The 27,805-nt window shown below is 37.9% G+C and overlaps 1 protein-coding gene across 1 annotated transcript; it reads left to right on the top strand.

Moving 5' to 3' along the window:
- tmem121aa (transmembrane protein 121Aa) lies at nt 1-27,793 on the top strand. Its single transcript, XM_056768053.1, has 2 exons — nt 1-225; nt 25,482-27,793. The coding sequence occupies exon 2, from the start codon at nt 25,938-25,940 to the stop codon at nt 26,886-26,888; it is 951 nt and encodes a 316-aa protein (XP_056624031.1). The 5' UTR covers nt 1-225; nt 25,482-25,937; the 3' UTR covers nt 26,889-27,793.
- The last annotated feature ends 12 nt before the right edge of the window (nt 27,794-27,805 follow it).

Here is a 27,805-nt window from a genome sequence, read left to right as displayed (position 1 = left end):
CCGGCCAGCACACGCGTGTCTATTTCCTCAGTGGTGCTCACACGCGTTTCACTACTTTTGACACGGAATTGTTTTTTTTCTTCGAGGTGACATCTCTTCAACGCCAAACGCAACACTGTTTTCCATAACGCCTTTTTCAGCGCGTGCTTGATTCGGATTAAATCAATCCTGAAACATCAATCTTGTCTCAGAGCGGATCAGCACCGTGGACAGCGGATGCCAGAGGTACAGTTTACTGAACGGTCTTTTTGGATAAGGGAGGGTTTCCTGTCAAAATCCTGAATTACCCGTTGTGCAGTGAGCTGTGTTGACACGTAAGGCGCGATGTGCTTCCTAAATTCATATAAACTTAATTAAACTGACTGCATGACGGGAGCCGGTGAAGGACAATTAGTTAATGGTTGGCTAAGTACATGTATGGATGAAAAAATATCGGGCGTTTGTGAGTTTCAGTGCAGTTTTTATCACTAAAGTATTGCTTCGTGGATGGCTGGGACAGCTCGCGCTCTTTAACTTTAAATATGTCGACGTTGAAGATTATTTCACACAAGAAATTCGTGGCATTTGCAGTCGTATACTGTCTAAAACGGATCAACTTCAAAGGTATTTATTCAAGCTCATTCAATAGTGTTGCTATCAAGTGTGAATTTTACTAGACGTTCATAAAGTAACTGGTTCAGTTGTGTCCGTGGCGGTAATGTTCACAAAACACACTCGCTAGCTTCTTCACACACGACATCTCCATTCAGAGACCAACATTTCCCACCGTCTTTCAAACGATAGTGTTTGCTTGCTGTTAACTTGACAACATACCGGGGGGGTTTTCCAAACGACTCGTCCGTCCATTTCCTCTCACAGCTATAACACGCAAGCGTTGTCATTTTTCACACTGCTGCAGTGTGTTCTGAGGTAAAGCCAAGAGCACGAGCCCCAAGGCATTCACTCTCACGTGACACACCAACAACCTGAGGGATCCTCGAACCCGTTCACCCCCTCCAGCATCTTTTCATTTTTATCGACATGTTTGAATTTGTTTTTAATTTCTGTAAAAGCACCTTTATAGGATTCATCTGTTAAAACAGCTGTTCAACATTGTAAGAATGAGAAAGACACAGTTCATTGAACACACATACACCTTTGTGACAACATGCCCCAATATATCCATTTATAGAATATTTCATAATATATTGTCGCTATGAAGTCATCACATTGGAAACCTTCTATTAGCATTTTATAGGGCATGGCAATTTAGCCATGAAAGAGCAGGGGGAAACCTCACTTTGCAGGAGGGGAATTGAATAGCCATTCTATAACATATTTAAGAGCTTTTTAGCTACATTAAGCCAACAAATAAGAAGTGAATGAATGAATGAAAATATGCAAAAATCTTCAATCCATTGCATTAGCCAACAAATAGGCCTATTTAGATTTTTTAAATCTTATTTAATGAAGATTTAGTGCATGTGACAACATTCCCTGATCTGACAAAAACTACACTTCTTCTTTTTTTAAAAGAAGAAAGGCACTGTTCAGCCTTTGGGTTAAAATCAATCTTTTGGCAACTGGAAAAGTCCGGTTGTCCCCATGTCATTTGCTTCTAAATACTTGAATTTAGACGTCTCTCTTTTCCTCTTTTGGTTTTGTCATTGCTTTTTATAATATGAAACCAAGCGATTTCGTCTGACCAGAGTGCTGTTCAGTTTTGAAGTGTAGAGTAAGAAATATGTCAGCCGACTATAACATGACTCATTTTAGCAGCAGGATGTCTTAGTTTAACAGGTATGTTATTTCAGAGAGACTGACATATAGGAAGTGTGCCTGCTGATAAGAAATGTGATATTATTAAACCTACAGATTCAAGTTATGTAGGCTATTCCATAATTCATAGTGATTATGTCTCCGTGTCTTTCAATGTCACATTGATTTTATGTGACATTTTTTTGTCGCAGTGAGCCGGTATAATTTAATGTTAAGTTGTCTGATATGATTTAGAGGCATTTATGTGGAAAAGAAACCATGTCAATTATTACATTAATAGACCACAGGAAGTCAAAATGGAGCTTTTAGACCATAGCAAAAAATGATGGTTCACATGGTTCATAGCTCTGATGGAAATTGAAAATGCTGTAAATACTTCTTTCTGTAAAAGAAAGGTAACGAACACTCTAGATGTCTTGCAATTTCATGGTGTCTTTAAAGTGAACATGAAATGCAGTAATTTGCGACCGTTGAAAACCATAAAGGAGTCAAAAAATAAAAGGCATTAATGACATCAGTTGAGAAGAAAATGCCATTCTAGGGGTAAAGCATATCATTATACTACATTCTTTGTTCATTTGGGATAACATGCATGTAAGAATCATATTTGTTTTTAAAAGTAAATAGGGTCGATTTGGATTTCCTGATAACTTGTCGACATTTCCCTCTCATCTGATCAATGTAGTCTGTGCTGTGCTGCAGGCAAAGACACATTGCACTTTATCACATTTTCCATTTCATAAACACTGAAATGGATTTTCAGGAATCCACACATCCTCCTCTTCCTCCTAGTACACTGTCTGCCCATTATCGGGACATCGGAATGACCGCTGCATTCACACCTTGCTGGTAGCGGGCCATGGAAGATCCACCTGCAGGTCTCCTCGGGGGTCTCAGATGTGTGACATGACCGCTTCCATTTGCAGGCAGACAGGCTAACTGCCTCCCTGCCAGTTCAAACCAGCCGCTGGCTAATTACTGTCACAATGTCAGTACAGACAGCTGGTTGGGCCATTTTGTGAAGCGAAGCATTTGACTTGGGCTGGCTGGGTGTAGGTCTTCTCCCATCACTACTGCCTGAGATGTACAGCTGGAGAAAGCCGGATGTCCAGAATGAACTATGCAGTGGTGCCCATGAGGCTCAGAGGAATAACGCTAAAGAAATTTGTAGAATAAGATCTGCGCGTGCTCATCAGAGAGTGTTTTAAGAATATCGATGGGACTTTAAGAGGTAGCTGCTCTTTAAGATTTTCTACACAAATATATGATACATAAAATATAATCACAAACCTACTTCGGTGCAAGGGATTATGTAGATACTGTATTATGGGGCTTGGAAGAGAATTTTAACACCAAGCAGTGTTTCAAGTTGGGTTAAAAAATAGTTCACTTGAAAATGAACATTATCCCATAATTTAGTTATTCTAATACCTTCCTAGGTCGAACGCAATCAGAGTTATTATAGCTCCTAGCTGTGTAATGCCGTTGAATGGTGTCAGAGTTTTTGAAGCTCGTAAATGCACAAGCACCCATCATGAATCCAATCCAAATTAACGGCGAGTTACATAATATATGAAGAGTTTATTTGCAAAATGAGATACAGTAACTCTGTTCTTAAAAGATTTTCAAAAAAATATGTTTTTTAATATGTTATCATGTTTTATTAATGTGTTCGTTAGCTCTATATTTTTTAGTATTATTATTTAATCATAACAACCCAACTGCAGTTGGATTGATATTACTTGGAATGCACAATAATTAGTTTTTAAAAGCAGACTTGACTGTTTTTTAAATGAACTCTTCAAATGTCTCCTGAAGCTAAACAATATATTTGTTAGAGTTAAGTGTTTCAATATTCTGAGTTTAGTGATCGTATAGATAGCTGTTGGCAGTAAATCATTTCGCAACATGTAAACACTGAAGCACTTACTGTTTCAGTTTAATTTATTTATTTCTACATATATAAGGGTTTTAAAGATGCCCATTTAACATTTCTTTGGTTGGTTGTATTTTGTTCTAACGTTTGTGAAGTGTTGAAAACTAAAACAAGAAGTGCTTCTAGACTGGACCAGTGGTATAACAGTACATCTAGCAAAATATTCCATAATAGAATCAGATTTTATTAGAATCATAATTGGAGTTTACTTGCCGTGTAAGTTTCTACTTAGAAACAAGGTAACTTGGTAAGTTGCTCCCAAGGCAACAATAAACCTACACGATTCCAATAAACATGCAGTTTATGCAGTGTAGAAATACAGAGAGAGGAATATTTACTTTAAATTGTGTTGTAATGTTTAATGTATTGTTGGAATCTGATAAACAGTCTTAACAATGTGTATCAGTATAATATTTATGTATGTGGAGTTATAGACTATCATATACTGCAATAGAAAGTGGTCGACTGTCCTATATTATTGCCCTGATATCTGTATCATCTTGTTACTTTGAGACATGAGGGGCACAGCCTGTGGATGGCCTACTTCAACATGACAATCAGTTATTTCTTATCACTGCACTGTTTTTAGGCCACCATCTATGTTAGGTGTCGATTTATAACTTGCCAGTCTGATGTAATGGACCACTGAGGAAACGTTTACCAGGAAATAAAAAGTAATTCTTGTTTTTCTATGGAAATCATTAAAATTATATATTTTTTAATAACATATTTCAAGTTTGACATGACATATTATGTCTAAACCAGAGGGCGGGGCTAAATTAACTGTACAATAGGCAGGCTTCCAACTTTCCAACAATCTAAGCTGCGTTTACCGAAATGTCATTCTTAAGTTATACCTTAAGATGTACCTTATTGTTAATATGTGTTTCCCGAAACGTTCTTAGTTAAGTATACCTTCTGTAAGTCATACATTCGGAAGGTTGGTCTGAGCGCTCTTAGCTATACCTTATCACTGTTAAGGGTTCACCCGCATGTAGCCACCGTGAAAAAGTCTTTTTTACATCGAAGTACATACAAATACAATTCTAACGTTAAGTACACCAGTATCTTGATGTGTCTTCAAGCAAGAATATAATTGTCACACTGATGGTTGTTAGCTTTTTAATTATATTTCCTAAAGGTATCAGTGAAAACCAGGTTAAAATTTATGCAGCAGGTATAATTATAGAAAATAAAAGTTTACCTGCCACGTCTGTTGGGTCTTACTCGAGACAAACTCAAAGGATCAGCCCCTAAATTCAGGTGTCTTTCCTGCTATAGCGGTTGATTATACGATCCGCATTCTGCGCTTTTATCGAGTAAATAAAGACACAAAAGCAACATATATTATGATAATATAAACCAGTGGGATCCCAATAATGAAAGGTTTCTCATGGCACACTATTAGATGAGAAAATAGTTAAAAAACACATTCATAACTTTTTGTTTTTCTTGTCATGAATGAATACATTTCATTGCAATATCAAAATAGGGCTGCACAATTATGGCATACTTGTATATATTATTCCTCTTGATATTGTAAACGCGCCCCTACACATTCTGCGTGCAAGCAAAAAAACATGTGAACTATACAAGTCTAATTGTTAGTTGCTGGAATAAACATTTTTAATGAAGCGCAACATAAAGCGGCTTTGAGTGACCCAAAGATTGAGAACCTTTGATATAAATGACCATACTGTCAGTTAGTGTAGCACGTTGAGACATTTGGGCATGAGATGGAGAGTTTGCACACTCAGTTCGTAATTAAATAAAATTTAATTTAAAATGGATTTAGTTTGTAATTTGGTTTTTATCAAATCCTAATAATCAAGTCCTAATAAATGCAACTCCAACTATTTCTAAAGTGCTTATTTTATAAAGAACGCTGCTATCTCACATAAACCAGTCCCTCTATAGTGTGAATAAATGATCGTGGAGCGATAGATATCCATTAATTCAGCACCACCGCCGTGGACAGCACCCGTTAACGTGGCACTTAGGAGGTAAAGTACACACCTCCAAAGGAAACACACCTAGAAAATAGATTACAGTCTCTTTTGAACAACATTACATTAAGTAAATAATAAATAAAATACTATATAAATAATAATTAAGTAAATAATGACAGAAATTTACTTTTTATTTAACCTTTATGTGATTTTGGCTAAATTTACAACATATTCAACTCAACTCAACTCAACTTTATTTATATAGCGCTTTTTACAATTTTCATTGTTACAAAGCAGCTGTACATGAGACACATTTAATACAAGTATGAATTCTAAAGCAGCCCCCCCGGCCAGGCAGATAGTGCAAAACAATATGCAAACGGTGGTGAGGAACCCAAAACTCCCATCGAGAAAAAAAACCTCAGGGGAACCCAGGCCCAACCAGGGGATTCCAGTTCCCCTCTGGCAAAAGCTGCTGCCTCTGCACAAGCTCAACAGTGCTTGCACAACAAGGCTTAGTAAAAATATAAAAATTAAGGATTAAAGATTATCATTAACAATCTAATAGCATTTGAAATGTTGTAGGAAAACTAAAGTTGTCGCGTCCTTTATCCAGCTCTATCCTCTTAGCACTTGTCAGGTCACCGCTTCCCATTCTCAGCTCTGCCATCAGGTCTGGGCATGAACTGCATCCTGCGGTAACCTTGGAACAAAGAGACAAGACTGGCTGAGAGTAGAGTTCTGTTCTGCACTCTTTGATGCAACAAGTACATCATTTGTTGTTGGATGTGTTCCTGGTTCCGATTGATCTAAATAATGCAGCCTAAATCCTCTGAGGATTAATATTATGGAGGTGTAGTGTATGCAAGATTAAAAAGATGAGTCTTTAGTCTAGATTTAAACTGACAGAGTGTGTCTGCCTCCCGGACCGTGCAGGGAAGAATATTCCAAAGTTTAGGCGCTAGATAAGAAAAGGATCTACCACCTGCACTTGATTTTGAAATTCTAGGTATTACCAACTGACAGGACCCCTTAGAGCGTAATGTACGTGGAGGTCTGTAATACAATAGAAGTTCATTCAAATACTGCGGCGCTAGACTATGTAGGGCTTTATAGGTAATAAGCAAGATCTTAAAGGTAATGCGATGCTTTATAGGTAACCAGTGCAAGGTTGACAGAACCGGGGTTATATGCTCATACTTTTTTGTACGCGTAAGAACTCGAGCTGCCGCGTTTTGAACCAGTTGCAGTTTTTGTAATAGGCCCGCAGGGCAACCACCTAGAAGTGCATTACAGTAATCTAGTCTTGATGTCATGAATGCATGAATTAATTTCTCTGCATCTGACAGTGACAGCATATGACGTAATTTAGATATATTCTTAAGATGGAAAAATGCAATTTTACAGGTGTTTGCGACATGGCTTTCAAATGAGAGAGTACTGTCGAATACATCGCCAAGATTCTTAGCTGATGACGAGGATTTTATGGAGCATCCGTCAATTGTTAAGCAGTATTCTTGGTTGTTACGCATAGCAGTTTTCGGTCCAGTAAGTAACACTTCTGTAATTATGCCATATTAATTATTAGCCATATTAATGACTAGAATGCTTGGATGTGGAATATCAATACACCGCTGCCTTTAAAACACTGTAATCAATAGCATTTAAAAAAAGAAAAAACATCCACTATGTCCAAATTAGTGCTTTTTGCCCCAAATGAACATTTGTTTCCATGACAACCTAGTCATCTATTAGTCCTCTGGCATTATGACAAAACTAAAGTATATGAGCAGACATTAGACATGATAAATGTATCAAAGCATATTGTTCTTTCCCGATTGGAATATTCATTTCATCCCTGAAAACTTCATGGCAGCTGTTCGCTTGCCTTTTGTGAGTATTAGAACAAAGTTGCCGTTCTTTGTGTTGTGAGAATGAACATATTGTACTATGACAGATAGATTAGTCAGGTTAGGTCTTCTTGCCTGATTCTGGGTGACAGTTCATAACGCAGCCTTCCTTAGCCGCACAGGTGTATCTGACAATCAAATCCACCTGGGAATCTGCATGGCCCAGAAGGCCCAAGCTTACTTCCATGAAAATGTAACATGACACATTGCTATGCTTTACTGAATGTTATGGATCACGCTTTCAACATATAGCTAATATATACATTTATCACACTGCACAGTGTATTTAAAGTACACATTTATTTAATCAGTGTGGGTATTCTTTAGAGGTCGAACCTAAAACCTTTACACTGCTAACACAATGCTCTACTAACTGAGCTTTTGGAAATTACAGATTTACACAAGAATTGAATATACATGTGCGTTTCACTCGATCTACCTTGACAGGAGAGTACAGTGTGCTATCGCCCTTTATACCGGCAGCGTGACGGAAACCGCCACATCTCAGAACAACGATAACCACTTAGGAGCATGTGGGGCCTGAATTGAGTCACTATTCTGGGAGAAAGAAAGGAAGATAAAAAGAGACAGCAGTAGCACTGATAGCATCTATGTGCCACAATGTCTGATTGTACTGCTGGCTACTGGCTATTGCCTCTTTTGTAGCTTTAAAAATCGCTTCATAAAGTGCTGGATTCTGTAGCAAGCATAAAAAATTGCATGTTGTCATAAACCCGATCATAACCTTTCTGAGATGCATTTAGAGATTATTAGTGGTTTGTTAACCCTAAGTGTTAATGTAATGGGCATAACGTGTCCCGGACCATTTGTGTTATGGACATGAATGATACTTCAACTTGTAGGGCATATTGAGGAGAGATGTGCTGTTACTTTTATAAGTGATCAAATAATTTTTAACTAGCAGACAATAAAATTGGTGAAAAAAATACATAAGGGAACGGATTTAAGTTGAAAGAGGGTCCCAAGCCATACCTAGAGACCAAAGTATAGTAGATACTTACTATAATTATATTAGAGATTTACTAACCAGTCACCAACATGTCATTCCAAACCTGGAGGACACAAAAAAAGATATTTTGAAGAATGATAACTAGATATATCACCCATCTACCAACACCCTATAGCAACTGTATGAAAATAAACCAAAACCATTTATAAGACCCTAAAACTGTCTAGAAATGCCTTTTATTTTCATTTTTATTTGAATTGTTTGGAAAATATTTAATATGATTACATGGCCCTGTAGTTCAAAGATAAAAATAATCGCATGCCAAAAAGGAGCATGTAATATATTTTTTTATGTCTAGTTAAACTAACAAGAACCTCTTTAACTACCAACAAATTCAAGTAAAAATGTTTCAAAGTTGGCTTACATGCTTCTTGAAGTTATACACCCAGCAGTGCATCCTCATGCACATAGTCTAAGTGCTTCCAATGTGGTTTTAATAAAATATGATGTTTATAAACATTAATTCTATATTCTCAGCCACCTGCCTTGGTAAATATCACAAACATAGTTAATGCATTTTTTATTACAGTCTTTGGCGTAAAGGGTAAATGTACAACTGTCTGGAGTTTAAACCAAAAATTTGTACTTCAGGTCATCTACGAAATAATCCTGGATTTTAACAAGTAGCAGTTGCTGTAAAAGGTCATGTTTGTATTTGTCAGTCAATCTGGACCGATCGATCACCATTCTTTTAGCTTCACTGCAAAAAAGTTGCATGCAGTATATGTATTTTCAACTTTAAAAATGACTTTGTTGATATAACATAATCAGGTTTAATGAAATAACTGTATATGATGAATAAATGTACGCATTTGTCAGACACTGTTATCCTTTACTCTAATCATTATGTATGTTCCCTGGATCCAGACCCACAACCTTTGCACTGCACAATGCTTTAGGCACAAAGAACCAACTAATCAGTTGAGTTGTACAATATAGATTTTAAGGTGACCTCACACATTTTTTTTGTCAGCATACATATCCTTCTCTTTGTCTGTAACATTTACACTTTGGTGTGGCAAACATCATACTTTATGAGACTGACTAGAGAAGCCACAAGAGTGGAAGAGAGAAGACGCTCTCTTCTTCTCAGCACTGCACTGGGGACAGTTGTGTCACAGTGAGATTAAGAATCTCTTGAACGTGAGCAGACTCCCAATGCCCAGTCTGCCAAAGTTCTGCAGTTTAAAGCCTTTCTGTCATCTCTAACCAGAAAGACATAAATAGTAAGCGCAGAGATTTCTGGGTCTCGCCTCAGCCCTTTGCCTGATTCTTTGGCTGAGATACCCACGGGACTTACTAAGACAGTGCAGGGAACTATGCAGTTGAGAAATAAAAAATAAATCCTACCAGTGAAACAGGATCTGCATTTTAATGCCCAATATCTATTCTAATATCTAAGAAGTGAATTCGTAAGGGAGTTGACCTATTCTGATTCCTATTCTGAGCCGGGCACAGATATTAAGGGGATACTTCAGGGAAAAATGTAAATTCTGTGATAATTTGAATGAGAAAACCTGAATGAGAAAAGAATAAAGTTACGGATTGTCCTGGTTGCTCCTTTTTACAGAATGTTCATGGATGTTAAGCTTTAAGAAAAGGCAAAATTCTAATGTTATCGAGCCACAGTGCAGTGAAAATCAAAGTCAAAATGCCAGCCGCAGCTCAAAGATATTTAAGCAAAAAGCCTCTCAAAGTATCTGTGAAATGTGGCTTTTGAAATAAAGTTTTTGGTGGCAGGAAAGAAAAAAACCAAGCAAAAGTGTGCGTGTTTGTCATTGAGAGAGAGAGAGAAAGAGAGCATACAGGGACTGACTGAGGGCACTTTCTTACAAAAAAATCTAAGTTAAGTTTCAACCTCAGTGACATGTCACAAGATAGAACGATTTGCAGACGACAGATGTAAGAAAAAATATCAGAGGACGAGCAAGGAGACTGAGATAAGAGCAAAGCATGACAGCTCTAGCACTTAAAAAAGGATAAAGTCTGTGAATTAAATAAAGAATTTTCATATCTTTCACTATGGAACATGGCCCACAGGCCTAATCTTCATACAACTTCAGATTCTGCTTCAAATGAAAGGATCTTAATGATCCTTTTGGATCTGAAGCAAAATCTTTGTGAGGCTTTTAAAAATATCAAAGAGAATAGAACACCTATTTATTCTTTGTCCTTGATATTTTCTTTTTGCCTCTACTTTTCTCTTTCCCCCGTCTTCATTTTCACAGAGTGGCAGTTGGCGCAGCAGGATTTCACTTTATTACAAGAGGTTCTTGTGATCGCTGTTTCCACTTCTAATGTAATGAAATGGCTGCATTGTGTTAGAAGAGACAAATCAATAGGTTAAAGGCTAAACACAAAGATGAGAAGGACAGCTCTTTCTGACAAAAAGCACTGCAAGTTAAAAAAAACGTGTCATTTGCTGAGGCAGGGGCGCATTTAGACTTGAAGGTTATTTGCATTTTTGTGGTAGTGAAACAGCATCAGTCACTTTGCAAATAATTGTTACAAAAAAGGATTTGTAAGTGCCTTTGTTTTTGGGGAGAAGAGGGGAAATGCCTCTGTCTGACTTTTCTATATAAGAGCGCCTGTGGAATTCGAAGCTAATTTAGTTTGATTCTCTTGTGCTTGTAATTCCTGTCACAGTTTCAGTGCACTTATTTAAGACATTTTTTTACAATGTCTCAGGAGAAGTTTGAGTGCATTTAGGGAAGTGTTGAACTTTTTCTAATAGGATTGTCGTGCCCCATCGCGCCACGTCGGTGTGGACAAACTAAAAAATGATAATGGGTTCTAATACGTTCTATTGTCTCTTGTCGCGTCACATCGTGCCGCATTTGGTGGAGAAACGATGTAAGTGAAAATAGCGACAGGTGCTATTTACACTGAGTTTAAATAGCAGTAGGTTCTGTTTACACTAAGCTTACACTTTCTTAGCTATATATTATTTAAATTATAGCCGTATTTTCTTTGGATTAAGTGCAGTAGTTAGATGCTATTAGTATTTATAAATATTGGCAGATACTATTTGCATCTCAGTATTGTTGTGGATTTAACATCATGAAATAATAACAGAGTGTAAATCATTATATTAATCAAAATTATTAAAAGGATGGTAAATTATTGAGATAATAAAGCCCTACACTTACCCCCAATGTTACCCTAATCCTAAACTGTAATAATAAAATGTAATTTTAAGTTTGAAATTAATTTTATTGAAAACAAATGCCTTGGTGAGCTAAAAGAGTGACCGGATGATTTGAACCTGGGTCTCCAGCATGAAAGCTATACACATTTTATACCTTACACCAATGGTGTCACTGTTCGAAATGATGTTGTTCTCACACTCTGTTCCAATCAAATACCAGTGGGTGGAGTAAATGCAAATTAGTTAGTCGTGCTTCTACCAACAAGGCGGGCTATTTGTACTGAGTGTAAATAGACACCCCATTTCTAAAATCTCTTGCAATAATCACAATTAAACAGCATATTTCTGACAAACAATTAAACATCAACAGAACCATAACTTTTGCTTCCTAAGCCCTAATTGCGATAAAGGATTTTTGTGGTTTCTTCTGCAACTGCATTTGTGCATGTGTAGTGCCCCGCCCCGAGAATCATTTTGACTATTGGTTCTTTTTATTATAAAGGCGGGACTTATTTCGCTAGAGCGATCAAAACAAGCGTTGCATTCCTTGCCCATTCAAAGCACTGGCAGTGGAGCAACTTGTTAATTTCTTTTATCTTTGGTATCGCTTTTCTAGCTATGGAGTGTTGTGGGTGCTTTCCTGGGTGTTGCTGGGTGTAGAGATAACGTTTTTTTTTTTTTTTCAAGTTGTAACATCTTCCCTGTAAAATGTTCAGGCTCAGCGCAAACTTCGCACAACTGCTGCAGCCTTGTTCAGACCTGCTTTACTGTATTTTCATCTCATTCCATCCCTGCAAGGTCAACCATCTTCTGGCGCCATGCAGACTTCAAGCCAGTTCTGGCCGGCCCCTTGTGAGGCCTTACATAGATTATTTAGGCAGATGACAAGCATTTGCTGTTTAAAACTTATAAAGGGATTCAACATGGCAGCTGTTTCCGGGCTGTTGAGAGGGCTTTGAACATGCAACAGTAGTACGCAGCAACCCTCAGGGTCTTCCACACGGAGCCAGTCACCACAAATCCTGTTACTGTGGGCTTCGTGCAGATAAAGCTGCTCTGAAGCAACGCCTCCACGGAGACGAAAGCAAGTGAGACAAGTGGAATTGAGGTGTTTAAAGGACAGAATGAATGAGGTCACGGCGGCAAAAGGAAGCACAAGTGGTGCTTGGGGCCGAGGCGATGTTCTCTCTTTTACAATCTTCTCACTCATGCGCTCTATGAGAACAGATATTGAAAGTGCCAGGCGTGAGTGCTAAGTCGGAAACTTGTGCCATAGAAACTTGTTCAGTTGCGCTGTGAATAGATGAGCTCAAAACATGAAATGTAATTTTTTCCGCTTCCTGTGGTTTCTATTCTGGCCACACACACAATATTGCTAAATGTGGTTGTAGCTGTTATTCTGAGTGCTTAGGAGTTATTATAGGTAAAGTTCACCCAATTTTTTTTATTCTGTCTTCAATTACTCACCATTGACTACTATAGTAGGAAAACTAACAATGGTTTTCAAAAATGCCCCAGAACTGTTTGTGTTACTACATTCTTCAAAATATCTTCCTTTGTGTTCAACAGAACAGTAAACTTTGCAAAAACATTTTTCCTACTATAGTAGTCAATGCTGGCCAAGAACTGTTTGGTTACAAGAATTTTTCCAAATATCTTTCTCTATAGTCATCAGAACAAACTTGAGGGTCAGTGAATGAAGACAGAATACATTTTTTTGGGTGACTGTTCCCTTAAAATTTAGTTTTCAGTTTAATTAATATTTTGAATAATTAAACTTTGAGCAATTTTGTTAGGTGTTGTAGTCAATGTATTATTTATTTTGATCATTTTTATTAAGAAAGTTATTCAAAAATATATATTAAATTATTTTAAAGTTACAATATATATATTTATGTTTAAGGAATATATTTATATTATTTCATATCAGTTTAGTTTTAGTTTATTTTTATTTTCAGTTAATAATTTTAACACCTCGTTATTGCAAAAGAATATCTAGACCAATGAAACAGATTTGTTTTAATAGCATGGGTAGTTGACAAATATATCGTACATATATCCTATGGTGTGACAGTGAACTGTTAATATTACATATTTTGAATAATATAAATATATTACTAATACATTACATTACTATAGCTATCAGGCAAAATAGCACAAGAGAGGTTTTATCTTCATTGTTAGTTTTTTTATTCTAAATTTCCCGTCACACTATAGGACAGATTTGCGTATAAATCTGTCAACAATCCACCTGCAGATTTTCTCTATTGACAACAGGTTCGATCAGGGGCGCAGTTTTTAACTGTAGGAAACATGTGCCGTTCACTTCTATAAATCTTTTCCGCCCCAAAAGTTTGACACAAATTATCTTATTTAAGGAGCTTCGTTTTGCTTGGCCACAGTATGAGAAAAAAATTTAGCTGGTTGGAAGTCCATTACAACTACAGGCTAAATGTTCCTATTCATAAACCAGACTAATGAGGTTTATAATACATCCCAACCCACTCAGATTATCCCACAACCACGCCCTAAAATATCAAGGTCGTGATAACACCATTTTTATTACAATTTCAGTAGAGACTATTTACACAATGATTTCTGGGATTTATTCCCAGATTTACATGCAGGTGTCATTCTCTTAACTTCGCAGTGTGTGTGTGGCCTCTTTATCTTAAAGGATGTGTCTTGAACTGTCTCTGGGCAGAGACAAGCAGTGTTAAGAGTCTGTCTTGCTGAGCTCAGACTCCTCCTGCTGATATAGCTCCATGGGGAGCTCTTGCTCATTGCGGTTGCCAGGCTGGATGAACATGTTGATATGATTACTGGAACGGCCTGCAGGCCGTCAAGCTCTCTATCTGATTTTGCTGAGCTCTGTTTCCTCCCCTCTGGTGCTGTTTGTTCTTGACTGACCTACTCACAGTGACCATTCACAATGCCGGTGATACTCACACAGAGCCACATAACAAAACCACAGGGAACTGGGTGAATCTCTTGTAACCTTTAACATTAAAACAAGAAGAAATTAGATCACTTTATAAATGAGATGTTTGTTTGTTTTTTCATTATTTTCATAACACTTTCACATTTCTCTGATGCATAAGGCAAAAATATTCTCATTACTGTAATGTGATAAACCAACAACACATTATTTTAATTGTTAAGTATTCATGCAATATTGTAGCATTTGTTGTGTTGCCATTAGGATGAATTAAATCAATACAATAATTTAAGTAATTAATCAGTAATGAGGTCATTGATGACAATAATGGGGATTCCCATTTAATGCCTCTTTGCCTGTTTCCCAGACAAGGCTTAAGACTAGTCCCAGACTAAAAGGAGAGTTTGAGCTGTCTTAACTGAAAATAAATAGTCCTGCGATATGTTTAAATATGTCAGTGTCATTAATTTATCTCAAGATGCACACCATTAATGTTTTTATCTAAGGCATTTCATTTTAAAGCGACTCAAATATCCTAATTCAACAAAAACAAAGCAAATCTTGGTCTGTGAAACCAGGATTTTTATCATGGGTGTTTAAAAGCGCATAGTCTTGAAATATGCCATAAGTTTGAGGAAACATAAATACATTTTTAAGCTCAAAATATCTCTGTTTAAAGGTCCATTGTATGAAATTTAGCGCCATTTCGCGGTGTGGTTGCAAGTGGGGTATGCACACCTCCCATGGGACGATAAACTACTTCAGCTAAAATCTCAGCCAGCTAAGCCACTTCCCGTCTCAAAGGTTAAGGGGATTTTGTACCAAGTGATAGCAATGTGTTTTGTAGGAAAACGTTCAAATTCCAGTGAACTGATAGCATTACAGGTGAGCGTTATTAAGTTCCTCTGTGGTTATGCCTCCAGTAAGTGCAAAAGTTTACTTAGCTTTTTTCACATTTGCTTGAAACGGATAGCCTAAAGTGCTTCTCAATTTTTGTTCGTCGACGCATGGCTTAGTATTTAAATTAATTTGTTTCACATTGTTGGCCATAATCCTATGAGCATACTGAAGCGGCTGAGTGAAAAATGCCTTTTTTCCCTATGGACGCTACATGCGCCGGATGTAACAGAGCTGGATGAGATTTTAGCAGAAGTACGTCATCTACCTGTATGCATACAGCCTATTACCCATTGCAACCATTGGCTCACTCCAACCCCCCCTTCATTTCGGAGCACAATGGTGACTGACACAGGGCTAAGATGTCACGTTTTCGTTTAGAGCATTTTGTGCATTTAGGGCTACTGTAGAAACAACATGGTGAATTCCATACAAGGGGACCCGCAGTGTATCTAGATAGATATAGCTCATTCTAAGGTAATAAAAACATAATGTTTCATTATGTAAGGTCTTTATACACCTCTGGAGGCATAGTTATGTGTATTATATTGCATTTCTGTCAACAGATCCTCCCAAAACACATACACCTACGAGCTGTTTTTGACTCTTACACAGTGTCTACACCGGACCCGACTGCATCCATTATAATGGGTTCAAATGCGTTTCTAATGTCTTTTGTCCTGTTGCATTGCCCTGGTCCCGTCCGGTGTTGACACGGTGTTACATGTTGTATTTACATGCAGGCTTGCATCAATCAAGAATTAACTGTGTACTTTGTACATCATAGTTTTTACTGTATATAAATTACTGTACAGCAGTGCTGAACACAACTCCTATTTTGCTTGTTCTGTATTTTGCCATTTTTTATAAAACCTATTAGACATTCCAAAGGGGTCTTAAAGCAAATTAGCCTTACATCTACAAATTAAGGTTAAGACTGAACCGCTCAATATTCGTGTAAATAGTTTGACAATGCACAACATTTTAATAGCCCTAAATTCTGAATTTGGGGATTGAGTTGTGACCTGTTTTTGTGAGATTCACTCAGGTAGAGCTAAAAGTCTGCGCATTCATTACCTCACAAAGCCCAGAATCGGGCTGTTTTAATTAAATGAATGAGTGGGTGGAATGTTGTGGAAAGTGGGGAGAGAGGTCAATCAATGAGTGGGAGAGTATGAAACAACCCTAGAGAGACGCCAAAGAGATAGAGGATGAGAGATCATATTCATCAGAAATGGGGGATGACAGACCAGAGAGGTGGGCAGAGAGGAAAGAAAATGAAAGGACAGCCAGTGAGGAAACAAGAAAGCACTCGGTGAGGACTATTAAATCTCGTAAGCTATGACAGAAATCATTTTCTCTCAAATCAAGTTTCCAATAGAAGTATGAGAATAGACAGTTGATTCTCTTTCTATAAGAAATACGTAGTCTGAAATCAATTCCTATTAGAATAATTGATGGTTGAATCACTTTCTATAAGAATAACTGACTGGTAAATCAATTTATTTAATGATTGGTTGAATCTCTTTTAATACTCGCAGAATAGAATAAGACATGCCCTGTTTACAGATAGAGGAAGAAAACACAGGTACACAATTTATACACGCTGGGAATGTTCATACTGAAATCCTTGTTTATGTTTTGCTTTACTAGCCAATATAACCATATGTGTCCTCAGAAGTGTTGCAAAAAAACCATCTGTCACAACTCATGGTTTTCTATAATATCACGAAGATAAAAAGGTGAAAAATGAAACAAAAATTTCCACTTTAAGGCAAGTTGGAGCACAGAATCTTTTTTCAGTTTTCATCACACAGTGGAAATGAGAGTCACAATCATTATTGTTTTCTTTTATTGGGAGTCTGGTGTGGCAGTCTGATGGATGCCTTGTTGCCACAGCAACATGGCCCTCTCGAATGAAACCTCTCAGCATTACAACACACATGCTACCTACAGTATATCTGGCCACTGACCAGATGTCAGCAGATGTGCCACAGAGCCGCAAGCCTTTGATGGCTTCAAATCAAAATTGGTTAAGAATGTATGAGAAATCAAACATTAAACATAAAACGTTCTTTTGCAAATATTTTTCAGGAAAGTTTGTTGTGCGCTCATGGAAAATTAATAAAGTGTCTTGGGCATCAAGCAGAATGCAAATCAGCCCGTGTTTAAACTGTTTAGTAAGCTTTGTCCATGCTTTTTCTGCTCAGCATGTTTGGAAGTCTCTTGATCTGCGTCAGTCTGAAAAACAAGGACACAAACAACCACAGCTTATTTATAGTTAAGGAGATGTAATGGGGTTTGTCGTTTAATTTACATTTTAACTTTTCTCAAAAGTTTCTTTCGAAATTTCTTAGAATCAAAATAAAAACGATTGAAACAAAACTGAAGCAAAACAGCAAGTGTGTAGTTTAAAGAGCATAGATTTCCTGTTGAAATCTAAATGCAGACCTTATTGTCTTGATAAATGTGTGCACGGTTTGTGATGTTGGTGAGAGCTCTCATCTCAGATCACTAAAAGTGGCATCTGAGAAAGAGGGGACTTGAGCAAAGGTCTGTTATTTTTGTTGCTGTCTAGGAATATCAAGTGAATTGAAATAAAAAAAATACATTTTGCTTGTTTTTTCTTTGCTCTGGTTGCTAGTCCAAGAAATTGTGTATCATGCGTGTTAGGTTTTATTGCAAACTATTGGCAAACATATACCATTATAGTGCATGCCAGGGCTTCAGGATTTATGCCATAAAGCTTGTGCTCCCCGGGTGCCAATTTTGGGGTCCCTCGGGAGGCCACGACCCCTGGGAACCACTTTTGAAAATAATGGTCCTTATGGAAAGACTAAAAACCTGCTGCTGTTTTTGACGTCAATGTTAAGGAAGCAACAAAATACAAAATCATGAAATGTGCTTTGTTTTAAATCAGTGTGTTTATTCAATTCATACAGTGAAGAAGCAGTGTTTCATTTTTACGTTCTTCAGTTTCTTTGTTAAAATGCTACTGGACTGTTAAAAAAGTCAAGGGTGAAAAGTGAACGTGATTTGGTGACCCATACCCAAAGGTTACCCATAGGGCTAAAGCCAGCATGGACACCACTCACAAAAAGAGTGCCTGTTGCGAAGATCCGTGTCAGCTGAAGTGTCAGGATTTTAGGCTTTGTGCTGCCAACGAACCCCCCACGTTTTGTCGCTTACCTCAAGTCTCCCATTGAAAATGAGATAGACATTTGCGACTGCCACTCAAAACTAATAACACCGGATGCATAGTTTGCTCATCTATATCAGTACATAGATCAATAGATTTGTTGGTTTAGCAGAAAGTCCAGTCCAGTCTTAGTCAAGTTTTTGAATTTTTGTCCCCGGTTTTAATGATCAGTGAAAATTCACCATGTTCTGCCTGATCTCTCTCTCACCGCCTTCTGCACTGAACTACGGAAAGAAGTGCCGAATATGCCCCTAAAAAGTATCGAACAATATAAGAACTTTGTTGCCCCATTAGTGGTCGGAAGCATTTCCGTTGTGTTGTGGCTTTATTTCGTTGTGTTGTGCCTTGATTCCTTTGTGTTGTGCCTTGATTTCGTTGTGTTGTTGACACGGTCGGTAGGAGAGAACCCAGATGCAGGAAGGCCGAAGGGAGAACAAATAATATTTATTAACTGAAAACACAAAACAAAACCCACGAAGGGAAAAAAAGAGTAGCACACTACGATAAACTTGAAAATAAACCACAGGATATGAAGACAAGAATTATATACGTGAGTAAATATATCTTGGAATATACAGGCAAAAAGCGCGTACCAACACTAGAAACCGCAAACGAATGAATCGACAAGAAACCTGAGAATGAAGGGAACATTAAATAGGAAAGAGGATAATTACTAAAGAGATGAGGGGCCAGGTGACGAGGATTTAACAATAATGGAATGATTACGGGAAACAAGAGGGCGGGGCAAAGAGACAAGACAGGAGGACACCTGGCGCACAATAACAACAAAATCCACGCGCCTCCGCACATAACGCTCACAGGACATGGTTCTGTCATGACTGTCCAGTGAGTTAGAGAACTCAAGACCAGATGGACAGAGTCCTGGCAATTGTGCCTTTATTTCGTTGTGTTGTACCTTGATTGCGTTGTGAACTTATTTTTGCTTTTTAAATTTTGTTGTGTTGTGCACCAGTAGGCCACCATAGTTTAAGCTTCAGAGGAGAGGAATATTCCCTGTCTGTCTATTGATTTGGCTAATGAGCTCTACTCCAGACACTTATTTGCTCCCATGTGTTTTGCTGCTTTAATTAAACTTTTGATTTAATGCTCTCACTCCATTGCTATCTTCACATTGTACAGTACACGGCGAGAGGAGTGTGAGTTGCACGTATTTGTGTGTGTGAATATGTCAAAGAGAAAGAGTGAAAAAAGAACTGGGACTGTTCCAGGCCCACCTTAAGACCCAGTATATTCAATACATGTGTAGTTTTTAAACATTAAGTTAAATTGGCTCCCTATAGTGTCTCGAATCAAATTCTAGACTCTGCTCCTGGCCTACAAGACTACCACTGATTTGGCACCCCCTTATCTTCACTGGCTACTGCAGACTTACTGTATATACCTGCCAGATCCCTAAGCACTGCAAACGAACGACGTATTGTGGTGCCATCCCAAAAAGGTAAAGAATCTCTCTCACGTACCTTCTCGGGATCGGTTCCACATTTATGGAATGATCTGCCCGCTGCTACAATCAGCAGATTCTGTAGCCATCTTTAAGAATCGTCTGTAAACACATCTCTTCTGTCAACACCCGACCGATCAGTTCTGACTTCTATCTATTTTCTACTCATAAAAATAAACAAAAAAAATAACTAATCTCTGTATACTATGGTAGCCTATATGTAACCAGTTTTATTTTATTTCACTTTTATGTTTTTTGTTGTCCTTATGTTTTTTCCGAATACTTCCATTGTTTCCCTCATCTGTAAGTCGCGTTGGATCAAAGCGTCTGGTAAATGACTAAATGTAATGTAAATGTAAACACTGAATTCGTATTTGGGACAATTATTTAATAATTTGTTGAAATTACGTCATATGGGTGATCATTTTAGAACTTTGGTTAGCAGGTTTTTTTATTTTTCGTTGTCAACTAGTGCATTGATTTCCAAAATGTTATTTATTAAGTACAGTTTTGTCGAAGCATTTTAATGAGTAAAGATAAGGAAAAAAACAATTTAATTTCTTTGGAATATTGAGATTTTGTGTCAATTAATGCAATCCACCCCTTCTCATCTTTGTCTTCCAGATGGTGCCCATCAGTTATTGTGGAGAAACCATACTATTATTATCCAGTGGCAATCCAGTTTATATGTTCATATATGTTTTTAATTTCTGTGCACTGTTAAAATAGCTCAAAAATATTACTTTTCCGCCAGGACATTATCCATACATTTGACAGACATCCAATAAACAGACATTTCCTTTAAACCCAAAATTCTAATTACAGTAGGAATAGCTGTCAATCAATATGGAAAATTCCTTCATATTATTGAATTACATTGCACCTTATTTAAAAAAAAGTGTTGTGTTATTGCAGGGTTTGATTATATAATTGCATCTTGTTTGATAAATGTGCCCATTGGTAATCAGAGATAAGCATGATAATATAAAAATTCAAATGATGATTATTATGTAAATTAATTTGAAGCTGTGTCAGCTGAAGGTGTCCTTCAAATAAGCTTAAAGTCCATGAAAAGAAGTCAGTGTTACTAAATGAGGTCTCTGATTCCAGCAGTGAGATCCCATCTCCTCTTGTTTGTTTCTATATGTACATGATCTCTGTGTAAGGTCCCGTCTCTGCACGTCTTCACAAGTGGCAACTGTTCAAAACTCAAAACACAATGGGGAACCCTAAACTGTTGTTTTATGATTTCATACAAAAATAAAAACAGAAAGCCCACTCCACCCTCACGAGAACACACAATACAACAGAAGGGCCCTTTCTGTTTATTGTCCGATTGTTGGTCTATGCCACTATTGCTACACTGTAGTTGATGTTGGTGCAGATAACTTTTATCAGGTTTAACCCTGTAGCCCTGCACAGCATCAGGTGGAGGTGTTTGGTGGTCAAGGACGTGTGCCCAGGGGCTGGCTACAATACTCTTTTATTAAAATACTTCCTCGTAAGACAAAACCGGCATATTCATTTTCAGTTTTATGAAATTTTTCATAATAAGAATGAACCAGTTGACATTATGACTGTGTTCAAAAAGCAAATCATGTTCTTAGTGCCCGGGGATAGAAACTCAATTAGACCAAGCCTAATAGAAAAGTATTTAAGACGTCAGACTTAAATTACAGCAAAATTGAGCAAATTGGAACGTTATCTGCTTCTTAATAGAGAATAAAAGTGGGTGAGATACCTGACTATTATGACCGACAGCACAGGAAGGAAAGTCGTGACTGTTTACAGATTCTGTGGACATGATCTTTAAGACAGACCAACAAAAACACGGCATTCTATTAAAATCAAATAGACTGTTCTTGTTGGTCGAAAAACAATGTATGTTTCTTGACCTTAAGCTTTTGCACAGACATACAGGTAGATTCGTCATTGTTTGCAAAAAAATCCAATATAAATCTACTACAAATGAATCTAGAATGTACCAGAACAAGCTGCTAGGTATCGAACAGTGTCTGTATTATTAGGTACAGTACATTGCAAGTAAAGCAACACCTACATTTACAATTACATTTAGCAGACGCTTCTATCCAAAGTTATTTACAAATGAGGTAAACAAAGTTACACTTTTTTGTGCAATACCAATAAGCCCTTACAATCAAGCAGAAAGCCCTATATTATCCTTAGACAAACATTTTCAGTAGAATGGGCTATACACCCCATGGGCACCAGGTGAGGTTAATAAATGAATGATTTACTAGATTTGGTGTAAAGGAGGAACTGGCCTACAGAAACCTGGACCCCACTCGAGCACCTGTGGTATGAATTGAAACGCAGACTGTGAGCCAGATCCCATCACCCAACATCAGCGCCTGACCTCACTGAATCTCTTGTGTCTGAAACAAAACCCTGCAGCCATGTTCCTGTCATGTTGCCAATGAAAAGCCTTTAAAAACAGTGGGACAACAATAGAAATATAGGACTTTTTTTCATGTATCGTGTCCAAAAACCTGTAATTTCATGGAATTTTACTGTCTTTTGAAAAACGGTCAAAAGCTGTCAAATCGCGAAAGGTTTTACAGGAGAAAACTATTATTTTGGGTTCATTTTATTACAGCGTATATGAATCAGGGAACACGTATCAATGACACATACAAAGTAACTTACCATTACTAATACATTTTTGCATGTGTAAATGTGTGAACACGAAAATTGAACGAATTATTCAAATAATTTATTATAAATGCATACGAGATTTGATGTAAATGAATCTAAATTTACACAGTATACATACAGTACTGTAGCTGTACAGTAATTCTTTACATCCATTAGTTAAGTCTCACATATTACTGATTTATTGTGATTTTTTCCTCCATTCTCTCTGAGATAGAAATCAATCATTCTGACTGACATGTGACAGACATGTGAGCAAATAGTTTCCAAGCGTGTGTTGTGAGAGTGGTGTGCAAAATGTTGCTGTGATTGGAATTACGTACAAAGACAGTCCGAAGCTCTGAGCTAATCTCATGATCAAATGTGTGCTGTTCCCTAATCACCCATAGAAATCTAGTCACGCTTATATTGAGATAGCAACCATGGGTAGCCTTCTTACAAGGACACAGGGATTTCTGAACAGTGCTTTTGTTTTATATGAACATTTTTTTAAAGCTGTTTTGCTTTTATATAAAAAAGAAGTAAATGAAGACAATATTTATTTTAACTGTGTTGTTGTCTGCTTAGCTGTGCATCTCCTGCACTTTTATGGACAATATTTTGAAATGTTTCAGACCATTTGCGTCATTTTCTTCTTTATGCATTTTAATTTAGTAAATGATTACTGTTATTCACATTTTTATGCTTCCATTGCTTTTATTATGATCTTTAATCAGCCCTTTCACGAGTTCACCTACACAGATAACAGTGATATAGATAGGGATAATGATAAAGCTTGGTTATGCGTATTTGGCGTGCTGTCCGGGAAGCAGGCTCCGAGCTCGCCAGATCTATCCGAGCCCGAAACACTCTACCTTAGTACGGGTGAGTGCGCCGAGCTCGGAACCGGTCTGAGCCCAGAGCACACCCCCCGGGTTCCTGCAGGATAATGAGCTTGGCAGAGGAGCCGGGGTGGGGGAGGGGTGCTTAATCTTAGGAGAACGAGCAGGTAAGATGGTTTCCCTATTTATTAGCTAGCTCGCTAGGCTGATTGTGTATACGTTGTGATTGCTGATTACACACCAGCTGGCTGGTTATATGCTCCGGCTCCTCCCGAACTTTGTTAATTAAACATCATTTGTGGAGCACTTTGGCATTTTTGTTTTTCTATAATTTGTAACGTCTTCTTTACGTTTAATAATTTATCTTTGTCTCTTTTATTTGTATTTACATTTTTTATTTTTCTTTAAATTAAATAAACAGTTTACCCCAAAAATGAAAATTCTTTCATTATTTACTCACCCTTCATGTCTTTCCTCATGTCATACTGCATAACCTTCTTCTGCAGGACTCAAAAGAAAGTATTTTGAAGAACGATGGTAAACAAACAACTGAGACATTTCTCAAAATATCTTTTCTTTTGTGTTCCAAAAAAATGAAACGTCATATATAAGTATGACACAATGGTCAAGAAATGATGACAGAATTTAAAATTATCAGGGAAATGTTCCTTTAAGCACTTTGAATGTAATTTTGTTTATGGATTATTTAATTTTAACTCTTTGCACCCACCAAGTTTTAAGAATATTCACACTGAGTCATCTCACACATACTTATTAAAGTGAGTGAACACCCTTTGGCTGTCACGCATCCAATAATATCTCGCTTCCCAGATATCTGAGGGTTCCCCATTGCTTTAGGCTCATCATCACTTATTATCACTTCTTTCAATAGAAATGGTTGCTATGGAAGCCGGGGGCTCAGAGCACATAGGAATATTAGGGAAATATATTCTAGGTGGGATTGTCTTATCTAGGTATGAATACCGTGGCACAGTGAGGCTCCTGCTGCTAGACCTTATCGAAAAATTAGAAGTTTGAATCAATTTAAAGTGTTCAATCAAAAGGTGAGAACTGAATCTTAAACCTGCATATTTTTTCAGAGCTGAGGGTGACACTATTTTGGGTCTACCTAAATACAGTATTTTCTTGCACTTTTATACACTGTGCATGTAGTACGTGCTCAACAAAATACTGATAACAACATAAGGGGATAGTTCACACGAAAATGTCTGTCATCATTTACTCTTGTCATTACCGCCGTTGTTCAGTTATACTAAGATTCTTTCAAATATCTTCTTTTGAATTCTGCAGAAGAAAAAAGTTATACAGGTTTGAAATCACAAGAAGGTGAGTAAATGATGACAGAATAAACATTTTGTGTGAACTATCCATTTAATACTGTATGGGTTCTTAGTGAATATACAGTTACACAATAAGTACCTAGTACGTACATGTGGAACTGGACTGTAAAAAGAAGTGCAATTGAAATTTCTTGTGTGTTCTTGAAAGTTTTAACTTGCCTTGAATCATCTGACAAATTCATCGTCCTTCAAACAGTTAAAGACTATTGTAAAAGAAAAGCTTTAGAGGAATCCGATACAAAAGGACCAGTGGGAACGAGGTTGGAGTCTCATCTGCCTGTGTCAAATTACCACAGTGACCTCTAGTGTTTTGTTTTAAAGCTTCATTGTTTGCAACAAGGTCACAACCATTCTTTTCTGTCTTTGAAGAAAACTGATTTTTCTTTCTCTGATTCGCAGAAAACTTCGATCCGTCAAAGGTGAAAAAGAGCTGTGACATTACATTTTCTCCAACGACGTTGTCGGTGCAGGAGTGAGATACAGCACAATCCAGCGTCCCCACCTGATACGGTTCGTATCTAGCCATGCTGTTTTTACGGATCAGCTGACACAGTTGAGTAGTCCCATGTCTGTAAGGTCAGAAAGAGGGGATCCGCACTTTTGTAGAGATAAACGTCAAATCGAAGAGGTGTCGATGAACAAACAGCCACGGTTAATGGAGGCTCACAGTCATGTGATGTGCAGTAAAGAACACCCACTGGACTCTCTGGAGCTGTGCTGAATGTATCCAGATGCAAATGGATTAGTCCACTGCCACAGCGTCGATGGACGACCGCCCGCACACCATGAAATAACTTTTAAGAATCTTTTTGAGGATTCAATTTGTTTTTTACTTTGGTAAACGGAAAGAGCACCATGGTATTGCCACCCCCTGACAAACGGCATGTGTGCCTAACCACCATTGTAATAATGACCAGCATGGCCTTCATGGACGCGTACCTCGTGGAGCAGAACCAGGGTCCGCGCAAAATCGGCGTCTGTATCATTGTCCTGGTTGGAGATATTTGTTTTCTCATAGTCCTCCGTTATGTGGCGGTGTGGGTGGGAGCAGAGGTGAAGACTGCAAAGCGAGGCTATGCCATGATTCTCTGGTTCCTCTACATCTTTGTTCTGGAGATCAAGCTATACTTCGTGTTCCAAAATTACAAGGCTGACCGCAAAAGTCTGGAGACCGTTGCTCGGAAAGCTTTGACTTTGTTGCTATCGGTTTGCGTACCAGGGCTGTACCTTGTTCTGGTCGCACTCGACAGCATGGAGTACGTGAGAACCTTCCGGAAGAAGGAGGACATGCGCGGTCGACTCTTCTGGGTGGCACTTGACCTGCTGGATGTTCTGGACATCCAAGCTAACCTGTGGGAGCCACAGCGGACAGGTTTGCCCATCTGGGCCGAAGGCCTGATGTTCTTCTACTGTTACATTCTGTTACTTATTCTCCCGTGCGTTTCTCTCAGCGAGATCAGTGTGCAGGGCGAGCACGTGTCGCCTCAGAAGATGATGCTGTACCCTGTTCTCAGCTTGGTGACCATCAACATCGTCACCATCCTCATCCGAGGCGTTAACATGGTGTTTTTCCAGGACAGCAGGGTTTCGACCATCTTCATCGGCAAAAACGTTGTCGCCATCGCCACCAAGGCCTGCACCTTCCTAGAGTACCGGCGACAAGTTAAGGAGTTTCCTCCGCAAGATCCCACAGGCATCGCCCTGGAGATACAGCAGAACTCTGTGTCGCACAATCAAACTCTGCCAAACGCTACAACCACATTTCCTGAAGAACCTTCACCGTCCCGAGAGGTCATTGACACGTGACTAGAGCTCAGACAAATCAATGTGTCATTTTGAAACATTTTGTCATCATTAATGGACAAAGAAACACAAGTGAGTCCAGGCCTTGTTGTTCCGTCACTATACAGCAAGGATTTCAATTCTAAGAGTCCTTTTTTCAAGGCCAATTTTAAAAGTCAAACTGCTGTGAATCAAGTGTTCAATGCCATTAACTCTCACTTGCGCAAATGGCAGCAAATCAGAGTTCAGTTTTTAAATTTTGAGCTGCTGTTTAATTATGTTCTTTATGGAGTTTTTTTTTTAATGATTTGTATGAAATACAGCACTGCTGAGTCGCTTAATGACTCGGACAAGAGGGAATCTGTACGCAAACCCCTGAGAAGAACCTGTGGTTTACAAAAATCCACACTTCCTTCTACATTTAATTATGCTTTTAGCTATCAAAATGACTGCAGTACTTTTTTGCAGATTTTTGAAAAATGTATCCCGAAATCAGCACGTAAAAGGCCAATCACAGCCTGTAAACAGGTCTAAGAAAAGAAGTAAATGGAAAAAAGTGTTTTGAAGATGATTTACTTGATTTTGAAGACGCTGATTTGAGCATGTTTCAATGGAAAACACTGAACTCTCCCAGGATTTTTTTCCTGGGGAACTAGAAAAAAGTTCAGTTTGCTGGAAATTCAGTCTTTGAGTTTTATGTTTGTGTATGCGTGCGTGTGTGTAGGTGAAAGAGAGAGCTAGAGAGAGAGAGAGAGAGAGAGAGAGATTTTTGAAAAGAGAGTTTTAGAATTCAAGGACCATAAAAGATGATTAAATAGATGTCACTGACAGATACTAAATTAAATAATATACAGTCCATTCATGTTTTTTAATAATTGTATTATTATTATTTTACTTCTTTTAGCTGTGACATTTTAAATGTTGCAAAATGTAATAAAATC

Source organism: Triplophysa dalaica, chromosome 15 (assembly GCF_015846415.1).
Source record: "Triplophysa dalaica isolate WHDGS20190420 chromosome 15, ASM1584641v1, whole genome shotgun sequence".
Taxonomy (NCBI): domain Eukaryota; kingdom Metazoa; phylum Chordata; class Actinopteri; order Cypriniformes; family Nemacheilidae; genus Triplophysa; species Triplophysa dalaica.
This window is presented reverse-complemented; position numbering and strand designations above follow the sequence as displayed.

What these genes read in the sequence shown, in the direction of transcription:
- tmem121aa (XM_056768053.1), top strand. Translation starts at nt 25,938, where the DNA reads ATGGTATTGCCACCCCCTGACAAACGGCATGTGTGCCTAACCACCATT.